This window comes from Trichoderma asperellum, chromosome 5 (genome assembly GCF_020647865.1).
Source record: "Trichoderma asperellum chromosome 5, complete sequence".
Classification (NCBI taxonomy): Eukaryota; Fungi; Ascomycota; class Sordariomycetes; order Hypocreales; family Hypocreaceae; genus Trichoderma; species Trichoderma asperellum.
This window is the reverse complement of record NC_089419.1, coordinates 2,498,252-2,512,913: the sequence shown is the minus strand read 5'-3', so window position 1 is coordinate 2,512,913 and position 14,662 is coordinate 2,498,252. Positions and strand designations below refer to the sequence as shown.

Genomic DNA, 14,662 nt, shown 5'->3' with positions numbered 1-14,662 from the left:
CGAAGACCCCTCCCATGCTTTGATGCTGATGCGTGTGATTCGCTGCGGAGACGAGCCAATCCGGTAGATTCAATATTTAGAAGTAGAAGTAGACACCGCCTTTGTAGAAGAGACAAAGATATGATGATCAAGGGCTATTGGCGGGATAACACTGCATGCATAAGACAGACAGCTCGGAGCTTTGCCAGATGCCACATTCACGTGTATCTTGAGCAGCACGTCTTTGTGTTCCCATCTATTTCAGCTTCAAATCTAATCCAAATCTGAACCAGCTTCATATTGATTTTTTCTTTCTTAGCAGCAGATTCAAACCACGTCTCTCATTGTATTCTAATTCTCCAAATTTCCATCACAAGAGCTGGGAAGAAAAAAAAGCCGCTTATCAGATAAGGCTTGCCCCTCCCCCGCCTCAGCTTCGAGCAAACCCACCTTTTCCTAACAATAGCTTCCAGGTTGTTAGTAGAGTTGTATTCACGGCTTCCTTTGCTGCTCCCGCCTGGACAATAGTAACTGAAGACTGTCAATTGCCCTCTTATTCTAAAAAGCCACCAAATGAGATGATGCCGCTTACTTAACCACTTCCTCTTCTTCTCAATTGGAAAGACAGAGCTGGCTGCCAACTCCTCCCTTGTCTCAATTCCTCAACTCGTCGTATAAACTACTGTCACCTCACCACGGCTTGGTCTTGGCATAGCAGAATTGGAATTTCAAGCTTCTATACTGAAATTTCTATACCAAACATTAACGCAATGCCTACGCCAATTGATCTTGGACAGTCCACCAGACTCAACTGCGAAGTTGCAGTCTTCAGCGGTGCTTCCGGCCTCGAGGCTCAGGACTTGGGCGCCAGACGCATCGAACTCAATGCACCAGGCTCGTACGAAGCAGGTGGCCTTACACCCCCCGTCAAGGAGCTGACCTCGATTGCCTCGCAGCTTGAAATTGCCGTCCGCATCATGATCCGTCCCCGCGGTCCTCCTCGCGCTGTCGTCTCGCGTGGTGGGGGAGAGGACCAACAAATGGCGGGCCAGCAAGAGGACCAGGAGCTTCAAGATTTCATTTATACCGACGATGAAATTTCTCTCATGTTGCAGGCAATTGCCGATTTCAAAGCCACTGGGGTCATGAACCCCATCCGTGGCGATGGTTTCGTCTTTGGGATACTTAGACGCCAGACTAAGCCTTCGACTCTCGCCAAATACCCGGATCTCAAGTACACCATTGATGAAGAGCGCTGCAAGATGCTCGTCGACGCTGCTCGGCCTTTCCCATGTGTTTTCCACCGCGCCTTCGACCCCATTGCTGCAAGTGAGCGCTGGGCCAAGGGCATCGATACCCTCGTTGAATGCGGCTTCGATGGTGTCCTTACCTCTGGCGGCATCGGCAACTGCTCTCAACATCTTGAGAAGATTGACGCAATCTGTCACCGCGCCGCTCCCAACAGCCTTCAGGTCGTCGCCGGGGGTGGAGTTCGGCGGAACAATGTGAGAGAGACGGTTGCGCGTCTATCTGTCCACGGCACTAAGAATGTGTGGGTTCATACCGCCTCGCTAACCGACAAGGTCGACAACGACGGCCGCAGGCTCGAGGAGCTGGATGGGCGCGAGCTCAAGACAATTGTATCCGCGATCAATACCACCAAGCCAAGCTAGAAGTCCCCGGCCGAACATTGGCGCGTGCACTATGCCCATCTTTATCAGTAAGCCGCAAACAGTCACCATTTGTACAGAATCTCAACTCAGTCCTCTTTGTGAATTTCAGCATGATCTATTACATTTGTCTTCTCGCTATTATATCCATTTCGCTCTCATACTCAACTTGGCTTATCCCGTTTCTTTCTTCTTCTCTTCTTTTACATTAGAGAGTGATATAACGACTTGAATCTGTTTCTCTTTTTTTTTTTTTTTCATTCAGCAACAGAGTTACACAAGTTTTCACTTATACCAAAAGAATGGCACATTTCCAGAATTAAATTTCACGGGCTTCAAAGCAAAGAATACAAGAAAAGAAAAAAGATTGTGCCCGTCTATACGAATAGATACTTAAATCAATTATTTCAACAATATAAAGGAGATCTTGAAATGTTCCTAAAACGCGTATGAGCTTTCTTTTCAAAGCTCTTGAAAGCGTATAGAGATACCATTAACTGTGCTAACAACAACCCCTTGTTACTTACTGCAGCATACAGCTTGATCTTCATGCAATAGGGAAAAAAGTTCATTGACTATAGAAATCATATATTTTGGCTGACGTCAACATTGAGTAACTCCCAGGTTTTAATAATATCCTACTCAGTTGGATAGCACAGGTGGTTGAAATACTTCATCCACCAAAGTTTATCCCAATCTCCGCTTCACTGGAATGTATACCCCAAAAGATGAATTATATAAGAAAGCCAGATAATCCATGCGTAAAAGAAAAAAAAAAAGTGCTCTACATAAATAACAAATATGAAAAAAAAAAAAACATAGTACCTTTGTCTATTCGGCTGGTTTCGCACCATGGCAGACAACGCCATTGAAAAGATTCTTCAGTATCATTTCCAAGACCCCGCGCTCCTTGAGGAGGCCCTTCATGCCGATGGATCAACCCCATCGTTATCCAAAGATAAACCCCGAGAGCATGGAAACAAAGCCTTGGCAATGATTGGCGATGCTGTCCTCCGGCTAGTCGTAGTCAACGACGGCATCGTAGGGGGCAATACCCGTCGTAAGCCCATCCATTTCTAACCCCCCAAAGCCCAGCGAACTATAGCTTGTAGCAGAAGTTAATGGAAACTTTTTATCCCTTCTGAAAACTATTAGAGAGCTGCCACGAAATCTGTATGGCAGAAACTTCAAATACTGCCTTGAGCAAAGTCCTCTGTAAATGGGAAATGGATCGCTTCGTTCATTTGCCAGGGTCGCTCAAGGGAACCGTGGCTCGAACTACAGGTGCTTCCACGACTGAGGCGATAGTGGCTGCGGTCTGGATTGACTCAGACCACGATTTTGATACGGTCCATCGCGTAATTCATAATCTCCATATTGGGGCTGGATGTACGTAAAATAGCAATCATTTGCCAGGCAAAACTAAATCAATGGCATGGTGGTAATAGCCTGAGCTTCAAGTGCATTGTTCCGCCATTTTGGAGCCCACTAGGCATTTATCAGACATTATGTCAACGTTCAGCATACCACCGGTTGCGAAACCAACAAATAGTTCTATTATAGTAATCATTCATTCATATATACGTATCGTCTAACTCAAGCTCAACGCCGCCGCAGCTGCCTCTACATTAATCACTTCCGCCGGCGTCACATCCTGACTTTCACTGCTAGGCGTGCCACTCTCCACAACACTCGTAATCTCAGTAACTCCGGCCCCTTTATCCAAATCTATCCAGGCCGGCTTGTTAATCTTCTCCGAGCCAGCCTCGCTCTTGAAATGATATCCTCTCGCTCTAGGTCTTTCTCCAGTCCCTTCAGGGAACAGGGGTTCATAAGCAGCGGCGAATTTGTGCATGGCATCCTCAAATGCAGCTTGTCCTTTGCCAAGGGCCTCGCGAATGCCAGCGAAGAATTCGTTGACGACATGGTGGTTATGTATCTGCAAGAGGTTCCAGCCCAGCATTTCCTTTGCGTTAAGGAGATGGCGAAGATATGCTCTGTGGTGCTTTGTGCAAGTATAGCACTGGCAGCCTTCTAAGAGGGGCACCACGGCCGTGTTATGCTCAGAAGACCACATGTTGATTCCAAGCGGCTGGACCTTATCAACACTAGGAGGTGGGAAAGAGAATGTCATGGCCACACCAGCATCAGAAGTGCTGTTGACAAACATTAATGTGCAAATATCGATACCAAGGAAAATTTGACGCAAGACCTCTTGCGGGGTCTTTGGAGGATCCATAGACAACTTGGGAAGAGGTGCCAATGAAGGGTAGTTGACAAGGTCCGGGAGGATATTTGTATCGTAGACTGCCAGCCCTGATAGCTTATCAAGCACATCTTCAGATAGATGTCTGAGATAGTCCCATTGAATAGGGTGGTCCACTGGAAGCACTGGGGCAAACACCGAGCTACCCAAAGAGTCTGATGATTTAGATAGATCCATACGGTCAAAGAATTCGTCTAGCCACACTTCTGTCCGGTCCACCATTCGTGCAAGCTTTTTGGACGAAGGCGTTGCGCTAACATTTGGTATGTCGGCCAGCGGTAGCACAATGTCAGGTTGCAGCGCCTGAATGTAAGACGTAAACTCCGGCACCGTTACATTGCGAAAGCCAGTGGATGTGAAGACCGTGATTGTTTTTGGAGTATTTCCGAAAGGAGTTGCGACTGCTGCACATCTTCGAGGGCCTAATATTGAAACTGTATTGGAAGGCAGAGCCGTAAAGCTATGCAGACGACGTGAAGTCTCCCTAACAGGGGTGTGCTGAACAGGGGGCTCCTTTTTCTCGATGACTGTCAACCACAGTTAGAACCTTTTATTCTCGCTTAACACAAACAAGTACTTGTCTCACATTCTTCAAGCGCCATGTAAACTCCACTCACAGGAGTGTGTCTTCTGAGATTGTCAGGAGTGAGATGAGGCACTGAGCCGCGAGAGGTGGCTGCAAAGAAATTCGGTGTCTCGATGGCTTTTCTGCCAGGAAGAGATATCTTCCCGAGCCGTGCTGCAGATCCATCGGCGGCGGCAGAGGTTATGAGCTCGAAAATCCTTCGGCCAGACATGTTGGAAGAATTCTCCAGGCTTGGTTCACCCATTGTCGCCACTGGTCTAGGGTTGGATAAAGAAGAAAAAAACTAGACGAAGTAGTCTAAAAGATTGCAATAGTATCTATGCATAAAAATCTATAAAACGCCGCGGTGCATATTGCCAATGCCTCTTGTCAATTTTGTAGACGCTGCAACGACTCTTTCAGCGCACGAACGAAATGTCAACGGCTGTTGAATCACACGGGCTTTCTGTGAATAGCCACACCAGATTCATTCCCCAGACCGATAAGGCGCATGTGCGACTTGGGCATTGCCTTATCTTTTGCCGAAATTCAGCCGATATTTAGCACTGGCGCTTTACTCTTTATAGAACCGCTTTGCCCAGGCGATTTTCTTATACCGCGATGTTATGAGACATTATGTTGGAATAAAGCAGCAACCGTGCTTCAAATGCCGCTTAGATGTCTTTGCGGTGTTTGGCGAGATGAATATAGATAGTGCTTGCCAAGCAGGAGTCAATTTCGCCATATGAATATTGGCGAGCCAATGAATATGTGTCTTCTGCGCGCTCCCTCTGGCGCACTCTGGCTAGCCGTCACTGGACGGATCCGTCAACCTGTAGTCTAGAAGAAACCCGAAACAGCGCAAATGTCTGAGACAGGAGGAGCGTCATCTGAGCTCTTTGTCTGTTTCTGCGCGGCTCAATAGCAACTTCACAACCAAACACGACCATCTCCCAGGATCTGCGATTCGTGATATTATCTTTTTTTTCCCTGGTTATAGAACCCAGCTCAGTAGCGTGTGATGCGTTCCGATTCGCCCAATCACACTCCACAAGCCTAAACCGCGTGCCGCTTACTCCGTCCTTGGATACTCCATCTCCAGACATCCCGAGCTTCCGGAGCGATTGTCTGCTTCGACCCACCAGATCCCCTGTATTTAGAGGCTGAGCAGTCCTTTTGAAGGCCCGTTTAGTGGCTGTGATAATCGTTATTTTGCCCGCTGCAAGCTTACGTTACAGCCTGCAACGAGTACGAGCGTCTCTCTTTTCTCTCTTTTCTCTCTTCTTCTTCCCAAGCGCTCATCAGCCATGGTGAGACAATTCGAGCCTTACCACGATGAACAGGAACCACTCATGAAGGACGACTCGGAGCGCAACGATGCCGGCACTGGCGCCGGCGCTGGAACTAGCACAGTAACGGAGATTGACCACCCTGATGCGCCGCTGGACAGTCCGAGTCCCGTCGAAGCTGCTGCGACTAACAGCCCAGGCGCAGCGCTCGAAGTCATCGACGACAACAGCAGCAGCGACGGCAATGCGCCCACGCCGCGCTTCATCCAGGACGAGCGCTCGTCCAAGCGCTGGAAGAAGATTCCCTATCCAGTTCGCCGAGTCCTTCTCGCAATTGGAAAATGGTCAAAGGGTCCGCCGAACGCTCAGCCGTACCGCATAAAGCCCTTGTTTCCTGTCGTGCAAGAATACCCGCTGTTCCTCGTTGAGCGATTCTTGCCCAAGGCCTATCGTTTTTGGACCGTCTTTCTTTACTTTTCCGTATGGGTCATTACATTTGTGCTCGTCAAGCGCCAAGAGACGATTGCCTCCACCGTCGAGGGATGGGGCCAGTCGCAGCCCATCGGCTGCGGTGATACATACTGGAGCGCGGGCAACGGGTGCGGCTTGGACGGAAACGACTGCAGACCGTTCAATGGCAGTGGATTCGCTTTCCAATGCCCGGCCTCGTGCGACAGCTACCACGTCCTGAATCCCAGAGCAGTTGGCGACCAAGAGATTGTTTACCGGTCGTTGGTGATTGGAGGACCGTCCAGCGACGTCCATCCCGAGCTGGCTACATATCGCGGCGACTCGTACATCTGCGCCTCGGCTGTCCACGCCGGCCTCTATTCCGACTCAAAGGGAGGTTGTGGCGTCGTGGAGCTTGTTGGTCAGCAACAAGACTTTATCAGCTCCCAGCGAAATGGTATTCTGAGCATCAGCTTCGATTCCTACTTCCCGCTATCGTTCCGATTCGTTCCAGATATCAAATGTACAGCCAAGGATGAGAGATGGTCCATCTTGGCTCTCTCAGTCGTTTTCACCAGTGTGTTATCACTTTTCACGGCCAATCCGGCGCTCTTCTTCTTCCCTACCTTCACTGGCTTGTTCTGGGCAGTCGGCATGTCGCTCGATCAGCCCGGGCACTCGACCGTCACAGACCTGTTCTCTAATATCCTGGGCAAATATGTGCCTGCCATGTTTTGCGCATGGGTCATGTACGACAAGATGGGCGTCCGCCGCACGCTCAACCACTTGACTGCTCAAATCGAAAAGACCGTCCTCTGGTTGGGCGCCTGCTGGGTTGGCGCTCTGACCAACTATACTTTGGATTTCATCCCCATCCAGCGTCTCAACAAGCATGACCTTGACCAACAGCCGGGAGCCCGAGCGGCTCTGGCCGTCATTGTCATCATCATATTCAGCATTGCCGTTTCGCAAGTATTCTTCTTTAGACAAGAGGGGCGATTCATCAAATACATTAAACTATACGCCCTTTTCATTTTCGGCATCATCATCTCTTTGACTCTGCCGGGGCTCCAACTGCGCATTCATCATTATGTCCTGGCCCTCCTGCTGTTACCAGGCACAAGCTTGCAGACACGACCATCGTTGCTCTACCAGGGTCTCCTGGTGGGGCTTTTTATTAATGGCATTGCCCGCTGGGGCTTTGACCCTGTGCTGGAGACACCTGCGGCTCTCCAAGGAGATGCACAAAAGGGAACACTGCTGCCAACCATTCCCCAGCCAGTTATACACATTGGCGAGGGCGCGCACAGCATGTCCAACATCACGTTCACTTGGAACCAGCCTTCCGGCAATGCCTACGACGGCATCAGCATTCTGGTTAATGACGTAGAGCGTTTCCGAGGATACTTTGACGATATCATCGACCGACAAGACAGCTTTGTTTGGCACAGAAACGGCAGCCTAGACCTGCCAGAATACTTTAGATTTGCATTCATGCAAGGAAGCTCGAGTGGAGATTATACCAAGGCCGGCATCTGGTCGGCGGAAGGCGAGTGGACGCCGATGAAGGCTGGGCCGTCCAAGGTGAAGGCCAGGAGCGAGGATGACCATAGAGTAGTTCGACGACGATGATTCCCCTTTTGCTGCTGAGTTGATATCTGCGTTTGCTATTGGATAAATTGTGTGTCTGGTATATGAGCTTTATAGAAGCAATCTGGATAAATGAATACGCATAGTTGTTTCTTGACACTTTATTTATGATTTAGGTGATGATGAATAAGGTTCGTTGTAAATGAATTGCTCGGGTTGGCCCTTCTCGGCCTGCCTTTGGGACGATTTGATAGTGGGACCCTCCGGCGCCGGGACAATGCTCCATTCCGATATCCCCTCCGCGCCGTAAATGCGGATTGGTGAATATTACAGTATAATCCTCATGATCTCTTGTCATACAGCCTCAACAACTGCATTCAGAATAATTAAGACTTTGCCATTACACACACAATTGCACTTGGCTCATTTAAGTCAATTACTGTATAAACAATTAGCTCTCCATTCATAAACAATTAGCTCTCCATTCCGATTTTCATCACCGTCTGAGATAAAACTTATGACGGCATCATCATAATCATCATCATAAGAGCGGCAACTCAGCAACCAACCTCATTCACTCAATTTTTTTTTTTTTTTCACAGACAATAGCTCATCATGCCTCCAAAGATACCCACCGAAGCAGACTTCTCCCCGATCTCTTCCACTCTCCCCCACAAACTCCATTTCCCAAACCCACCCGAATCAACAACCTCCATCCTCATCCTCTTCCACGGCCTCGGCGATCACGAAGTCCCCTTCGCCACCTTCGCCCGCAACGTCTCCCTCCCCGGCGTCCTCGCCATATCCGTCCGCGGCACTTCTCCCCTTCCAGCGGCCTTCATTCCCGATGCCGCCGGGGGCCAGAACTTCCACTGGGGCGATGACCTGAGCGTGGACACCAACACGGGCGACATCGACGCCGACCCAGGTTTTGACAAGGCGTCGAGGCTGATCGTGGAGAAGCTGGTCAAGGGGACACTGATTGACAAGTGCGGATGGGAAATGAACGACATTCTCCTCTTCGGGTTCGGACAGGGCGGCTCCTTGGCTCTGGGACTGGCATCTCGGCTGCGAACTGTCGAGCGCATAGTTGACATCTCAGATGGCGACGACGCTATGAAGCAAAAACTCGGAAAGACGTGTAAAGGTGTCGTTTCGATTGGCGGTCCGCTGCCATTGTCCATGATCCCCTCGTTGAGTAGTCGCGAAAAGAGCAGTACCCCGGTGCTGGTGTGTCAGCTGGATGAAGATGAGGCGGATGCGGTTAAGAGAGAATTCAAAGAAGTGAGGGTAGTCAATTGGAGGAGGAAAGAGGTGGCTATGCCAAGAGACAGAGAGGAAATGTTTCCCATCATGAAATTTCTTGCAGATCAGTTGAACAAGGGCTACACATAGAAGAAAGGCGCTGACGAGATTAAATTCAATTGGCTATTGGATAATGTATTCAAGAAAGTATCCCCATATCACCCTCCAAATTTCTGTTTATTTATAGGTCGTCGGAGATATGAGTCTGTCTTGCCGTCTTGATGGTTTACTTCATTATCCCAAGACGCGCTGCTAGCATAGTGCACTACATCACACGGATGTAGTATAAAATAGGCGTAGCAAGGGCAAAAAAGAAAGTAGCTGTTAAGAACGGCACACCCAACCATCGTCCACCACCAGCCTCGCCAAGATCGAAGCACAAAGTCATCAACAGATAAGTAAAAATAGTACCTAGGTTATCCACCAGGGCAATAGAAGTGAAGAGTAGACCACGCTTATGTGCCTCGACCAGTTGGGCAAGTAGACCACGAAGAATGTACTCTAATGGAAAACCGAAGCATGAGATACCGAGACCTAGCAATTCGACTTTCGTTAGCAGATAAAAATAATTGACCCAGTAGACAGAGATGGTCCTGTATCTTTAGAGCAGAGGGGTTCTTTATTCTTACCAATCAGCATAAGGCTGCTCGTCTCAGCGAGTCCCACCACTAGATATCCCACGATCAGTAGAATGATGCCGATCCGTGCAAGAAGCAGATCCCTCTTTTGCGGCGGCATCGCCATCTTTGTCGTAAGATGATAGTTGACTGCTGGGAGAAAAAGTAGGACCAGGATGGCACTGAGAGCAGCCCAGCAATATATAATATAATAAATCTATACGGACGATGTCAGCTATAATTATTTTCCCCATCTGAAGCTTGAGGTTTAACGAGGAGAAGGAGTGCTCACCGTTGACCAAGACAACTCAAATCGCCTAGTGATATATTTGGATTGTATGTAAGTCGCGCCCTCTCCTAGAACTGTGAGGAAAACGGTCAGCAGCAGGAACGTGACCTGCCTATCGCCCCAGAACATGGATAGAGCAGCCACTCGAAACCTGTGAGTGCCTTCGGTAAGCGAGCGCCACCGATGGATCCACGAAGGCCTGTCATGGTTCTGAACATCTATATCGCGCGCCTCCTGGTTGTCCAGAGCAGTGTCGGCCAGGTCTGGCGCCACGACATCTGGCAACGCCTTCCGATCGAGAGTCTCGGGGAGATACAATGCAATGGCAACGATCGGGATGTAGAGACTGACTCCGATGAAGACTGGGAGCCAGATGTTCTTCTGTGATAATATTGAAACCAAAGGGGAGACGAGTTGCCCAGCAGCTATCACTGAACCAGCCATGCCGAAAAAGGTCGTAGTACTTCAATGAAGAACATATAATCAGTAATCAATAGAATATTGCCAGCTGTAGAATCATCCAGTTCTCTTACCGGTAGGCATCAGGGGCAAGATCTGACAGCATCGCGAAGAGTAACGCCGAGAAGACGACACTACCTCCCCCGATAAACATGAAAAATGGCGATATCAATGCCAGTCGATAGTGAAATACATCGGGCCAAAAGTCTTACAATCTTTATGTTAGAATTTTCCTTTTTTAACAGCCGTGCTCATTGTCGTTGCTCAACCTTGATTCGCTATAGAAAGAGAAAAGAAAAGAAAAAAACTTACAGATGATAATGGAGCATAATTGTGCCAAGGCCACGCCTACGAGAGATAGATATAACCCGCGCTTTCGCCCGTACTGGTCTGCCAAGAACCCATACGGAAGAGCAGTAAGAATGCCCGGCACATTATTCAACGCGTAGTTCCATCTTGTAAACAGCACCAGCTCTGACCTGACCTCCCCGTGGATGAAGCACTCGGGGCTGCCTGGATCCAACTCTGGATGCTCGCGGTGGCAGACGTTGCGCGTGAGCACCGCCGTGAGCAGCGGGCCAACCTGGAAATTGAAGCTTAACAGGAACAAGAATTTGAGGGTGAGGATGAGGATGCAATGGATCAGATTGCGGCGCGGAAACGCTGCGCTGGTTTCGGGCCGCGGTGAAGTCGCTGCGGATGCATCGCCCGAGTCTTCATCAGGCTGGTGCGGGAGCAAACGCGATCGCTCATCCACATGATCCATGGCCGTGGATTATTGGGATAGAGTCGCTGTTAGAGGATTGTTCCTAGCATCAACAGGAGGCAGATTCAGCGGCGCTTGGGTTGTGCTCATCTGTGGGCCTTTGCTATAAACCCATCGCAGCATGCGGATGCATGAGCAGAAGCTGACGAGAGGTTTTCTCCTCACTACGTGAATAGGCAGCCATCCATTAAGCTTAACATTAACTTCTTGGACGCTGAACTTGATTGGTTCTATCGTGAGTGCGGCAAGTGGGGGTGATTAAATTACGACGGCTCGAGAACCAGCTGCATACGAAGTGCATGTAAACGGGAACTTTGGTAAACCGAGATCCAACAGCATACATACCATGTAGTAGTAGGTATGCAGACTAGGGATTTATTGCAGTTCGTGTTCTCCCACCAATCAAGGGCAGGCAAACTTGCACATGATTGATGGCATGATGGATCGTGGGGACTTTTGATGTATACTTGGAGATTATTTTACTCAACTCTTTGCTAATTCTCTATTCCTTCATCACTTGCCTCTGTCACCCGTCTGCAGCATATCTGCCAAAATGTCCCATTTCGCTGACTGAGTATCGCTCGAGGCTCTGGCCGCGCTTTTCAGCTCTGAGCAAATAAAGCTTAGGTGTTTGGTGAAGTCGGCTGTGATCTCCTCCAGCACATGTATATAATCCTCACTAGTTAGCCCGTCTTCTCTTGCATTTCCCTCTTTGCTTTCATGTTCCCGTCTAAACAGGTGAGATGGCTCAGATCCGTCCATCGCAGCTTTTCCCTCTCTTGCCAACTCTAGCTTAATAGCCAGGTCCAAAATATCAAGAATCCGCTCCCGTATGGGTGCCAGCTTGCTCCCCAGGCAGGCTTGCTCAATCATTTGCTCCAAACATGCAGCGTGCACCGAAATCATTGAATCGACATCTTCGGCCACCAGCAGATCACGCCGCATCCCCCTTTCATTGGGCTCTAGGACAAGTGTTGCCAAGTATGATTGAATAGTTGTGCAGAACCATAATAGATTGCTGCGAGCAGTATAGAACAAAGCACGTTCATCCCAATACTCGTTGTCGGTCAGGAAATTGTCGAGGATCCTAGGCTTGTGGAGGACGTGGATTGCCCGTCTAAGCTGTAATAGAAACGTGAAAAGGGATCGATAGTTTTCAAGGCTCTCTTCAGAAACAACAATTCGGATTGGCCATGCCAGTCTGTAATCCATCATAACATATGGCAAGGCCGCTCTGATCGAACCCCGGGCGTCCGATACAGTCATACGTGTGCCATGAACACTAACACTTACAGATAAACGGCTTGTGTCAAGTAGCGGCGCAAAGGCATCTTGTGCAGTTCCAACAAGAGCAAACCGATCATACCAAACTGGATTCAAGTTTTCCAGCTTATCGAATAAATGATCTGCAAACGATGCAGTGGCAAACCCGTCTGACATGAGATACAGTGCCTGTAGTGCATCCAATGATGACGAGAGCTCACACATATCAAAAAGAACATCTTTCAATGTGGTAGAAGTTTTGCGGTACTTGCTCTGGATCCATCGGTTGAAGGCAGCACCAAAGAGATCTGGGAATGTAGCCAGACCAAGCCCTTCCGGGCAGACATGCTCGAAATCCAGAGATGGTTCTTCAGCAGTAGATGAGTTGCCTAGCTCATATTTACCTAGGAGTCGCAGCACAACAATGTTCTTTCCAGCGTTGTATATTCGGTGGGCAGAAGGTTTAAGGAACTTTGGAGCATGCAATGCACCCTCTGCGGTCTGGCGGAGATTGAAGCGATCTTGCCATATATGGCTCATGGGTACTTTGATCGGTCTTTCGACAATAAAGAAGATCTCGTTTTCAGACGAAATACGTCCTTCGTCCATCCAGTGGCGAATCGGACGGATATATACCTGAAAGCACTCCAAAAATATTCGAGCAAGGAATTCATAGGTAGCCATGTCATCTCTTAGCTGAGCCAGCGTTGTTTCGTCGTAGAGGAGCTCTAGGTACCGGAACGTATCCGACCTGGAAGTCTCCTGAATCTGTGCGATGATGTCGGATAGGATAAGAAGCGGCTGCAGCCATGGTGTGATTTCTCCAATGACAGATAGCAAGGTAAATATCACTTCGCCCGTGGGGGCGGCAAAGCGAGCCTCTATTTGCGAGAGCTTCGTGTCAAAATCTCGAAGCCGTTTTGTGATGCAGTCCTGAAACGCCTGAAGATGCGGAATGACTTGTGGATGGCTAACAAACCTCCAAAGCAGCAGAATGCGCCGGCCAGATTCCGCAATGTTGCGTATAACGGCCTTGTATGTCTCCCAGGCGATACTTTGCATGTGGAAATTTGGCTCAGGTAAGCCGGTGGTGTCATTAAAAAGTGTGGTTTTCAGGCCCTGCAGCATAGAGAGAACTTCTCGGACGATTTGCGTCTCTGAAATGTTGATTTTCTGGATGAGTCCTATATCATCTTTCTGAGGAACCTCAATCCGCCACTGTTGCGCCGACTGCAGAGCTTTCAGCAACTCTGTATCCTCGGGGTGGACGATATAATCGGTGGCAGTCCTTCCCTTCTTATGTAGATTAGGATCGACATCGTTGGCATAACGCAGCGGCGCTTCCTTGGGTGTTTCGTCCGGCTCGTCTTCGAAAAATTCGTCCCCCGATTCTTGCGCGTAATCAATCGATTGCCATAAAAGCTCATCCTCATCCCAGCCATCTTCTCGAGCAACATTTTCCCAGCTAAAAGTCTCCTTAAGCTGCTCTTCGCGCAATCGTACAGCGTCAAGGTCGCTGAGCTTCGTCTTGAAGGTCGGTTGGTCGGATAGTCCGAGTAGCAGAGCCAATATCTCCGGGTGCCACTTGGTGGCGTGCTCCTCCAGTCTATCCAAGCTACTGCGGAATTCGTCGGCGAGGTCATCCCGATTGTTTACTCGGAAGCGTTCTTCCAGTCCATCGAGAGCGTGCTGTACCTCGAACTGGTTCGTGCGGAGGTATGCCTGAGATTTGATCGTCGCCAAGGTGGAATCGTAAAGGGCCTTGTATCTCCTGGATCTTGTCTGATATCACGCGATTCAAACGGTCAGCCTCTCCAGTCCATGAAGCTCAAAAAGCTACCACAAGATATCCATAGTTCCCCTCCTCCCCACCTTACTAGGAAGCCCTGTGACAGCTTCGATGAGCTCTCCAGTGAGAGAACCAAGAGTTGCGGCATGGGCCATGGCCAGCGGTTGGCATTTTCAGCAGCAATGGCGGCCAACCGAAGCTGATGATGGCGTGAAGTTGCGTATTTGAAGCATCAACAGACTGTGCATGTGATACAGTCAACAGCTCAATGGCACTTAACGGGCCAGTTCTAGCGCGTCTCTAGCGCGTGTGTGGGGGAGAGACCTTCTGAACCTCTCATCGGCAGGCGATTTTCTTAGCGTCCC

General features: G+C 49.2%; 7 protein-coding genes across 9 annotated transcripts; 4 read left to right on the top strand and 3 right to left on the bottom strand.

Moving 5' to 3' along the window:
• Positions 1-220: 220 nt before the first annotated feature.
• TrAFT101_008978 (uncharacterized protein) lies at positions 221-2,073 on the top strand. 2 transcript variants are annotated; one of them, XM_066128484.1, is made up of 3 exons: positions 221-877; positions 936-1,699; positions 1,762-2,073. In XM_066128484.1, the coding sequence occupies exon 2, from the start codon at positions 957-959 to the stop codon at positions 1,650-1,652; it is 696 nt and encodes a 231-aa protein (XP_065984604.1). In that variant the 5' UTR covers positions 221-877; positions 936-956; the 3' UTR covers positions 1,653-1,699; positions 1,762-2,073. The 2 variants fall into 2 exon arrangements, with proteins under 2 accessions (XP_065984604.1, XP_024755106.1); XM_024909068.2 differs by having other exon boundaries at positions 221-2,073.
• Positions 2,074-2,501: 428 nt separating this feature from the next.
• TrAFT101_008977 (uncharacterized protein) lies at positions 2,502-3,046 on the top strand (the record flags this gene model as incomplete). The annotated part of the gene is made up of 2 exons (XM_024902863.2): positions 2,502-2,709; positions 2,805-3,046. The coding sequence occupies 2 exons, from the start codon at positions 2,502-2,504 to the stop codon at positions 3,044-3,046; spliced, it is 450 nt and encodes a 149-aa protein (XP_024755105.1).
• Positions 3,047-3,186: 140 nt separating this feature from the next.
• Positions 3,187-4,953, bottom strand: TrAFT101_008976 (uncharacterized protein). The gene is made up of 2 exons (XM_024901435.2): positions 4,502-4,953; positions 3,187-4,442 (listed from the first exon to the last, which is right to left on the bottom strand). The coding sequence occupies exons 1-2, from the start codon at positions 4,743-4,745 to the stop codon at positions 3,241-3,243; spliced, it is 1,446 nt and encodes a 481-aa protein (XP_024755104.2). The 5' UTR covers positions 4,746-4,953; the 3' UTR covers positions 3,187-3,240.
• Positions 4,954-5,787: 834 nt separating this feature from the next.
• On the top strand, positions 5,788-7,851 carry TrAFT101_008975 (uncharacterized protein; the record flags this gene model as incomplete). The annotated part of the gene is made up of 1 exon (XM_024909067.2): positions 5,788-7,851. The coding sequence occupies one exon, from the start codon at positions 5,788-5,790 to the stop codon at positions 7,849-7,851; it is 2,064 nt and encodes a 687-aa protein (XP_024755103.1).
• A 573-nt stretch (positions 7,852-8,424) lies between these two features.
• TrAFT101_008974 (uncharacterized protein) lies at positions 8,425-9,204 on the top strand (the record flags this gene model as incomplete). The annotated part of the gene is made up of 1 exon (XM_024910366.1): positions 8,425-9,204. The coding sequence occupies one exon, from the start codon at positions 8,425-8,427 to the stop codon at positions 9,202-9,204; it is 780 nt and encodes a 259-aa protein (XP_024755102.1).
• Positions 9,205-9,211: 7 nt separating this feature from the next.
• Positions 9,212-11,417, bottom strand: TrAFT101_008973 (uncharacterized protein). The gene is made up of 5 exons (XM_024909066.2): positions 10,792-11,417; positions 10,554-10,686; positions 10,024-10,483; positions 9,744-9,948; positions 9,212-9,648 (listed from the first exon to the last, which is right to left on the bottom strand). Exons 1-5 carry the CDS (start codon positions 11,243-11,245, stop codon positions 9,380-9,382), a joined length of 1,521 nt encoding a protein of 506 aa, XP_024755101.1. The 5' UTR covers positions 11,246-11,417; the 3' UTR covers positions 9,212-9,379.
• Positions 11,418-11,695: 278 nt separating this feature from the next.
• Positions 11,696-14,565, bottom strand: TrAFT101_012053 (uncharacterized protein). Of its 2 annotated transcripts, XM_024902862.2 has the most exons (2): positions 14,381-14,565; positions 11,696-14,290 (listed from the first exon to the last, which is right to left on the bottom strand). In XM_024902862.2, the coding sequence occupies exons 1-2, from the start codon at positions 14,450-14,452 to the stop codon at positions 11,759-11,761; spliced, it is 2,604 nt and encodes an 867-aa protein (XP_024755100.2). In that variant the 5' UTR covers positions 14,453-14,565; the 3' UTR covers positions 11,696-11,758. The 2 variants fall into 2 exon arrangements, with proteins under 2 accessions (XP_024755100.2, XP_065984603.1); XM_066129455.1 differs by having other exon boundaries at positions 11,696-14,565.
• Between the last annotated feature and the right edge of the window lie 97 nt (positions 14,566-14,662).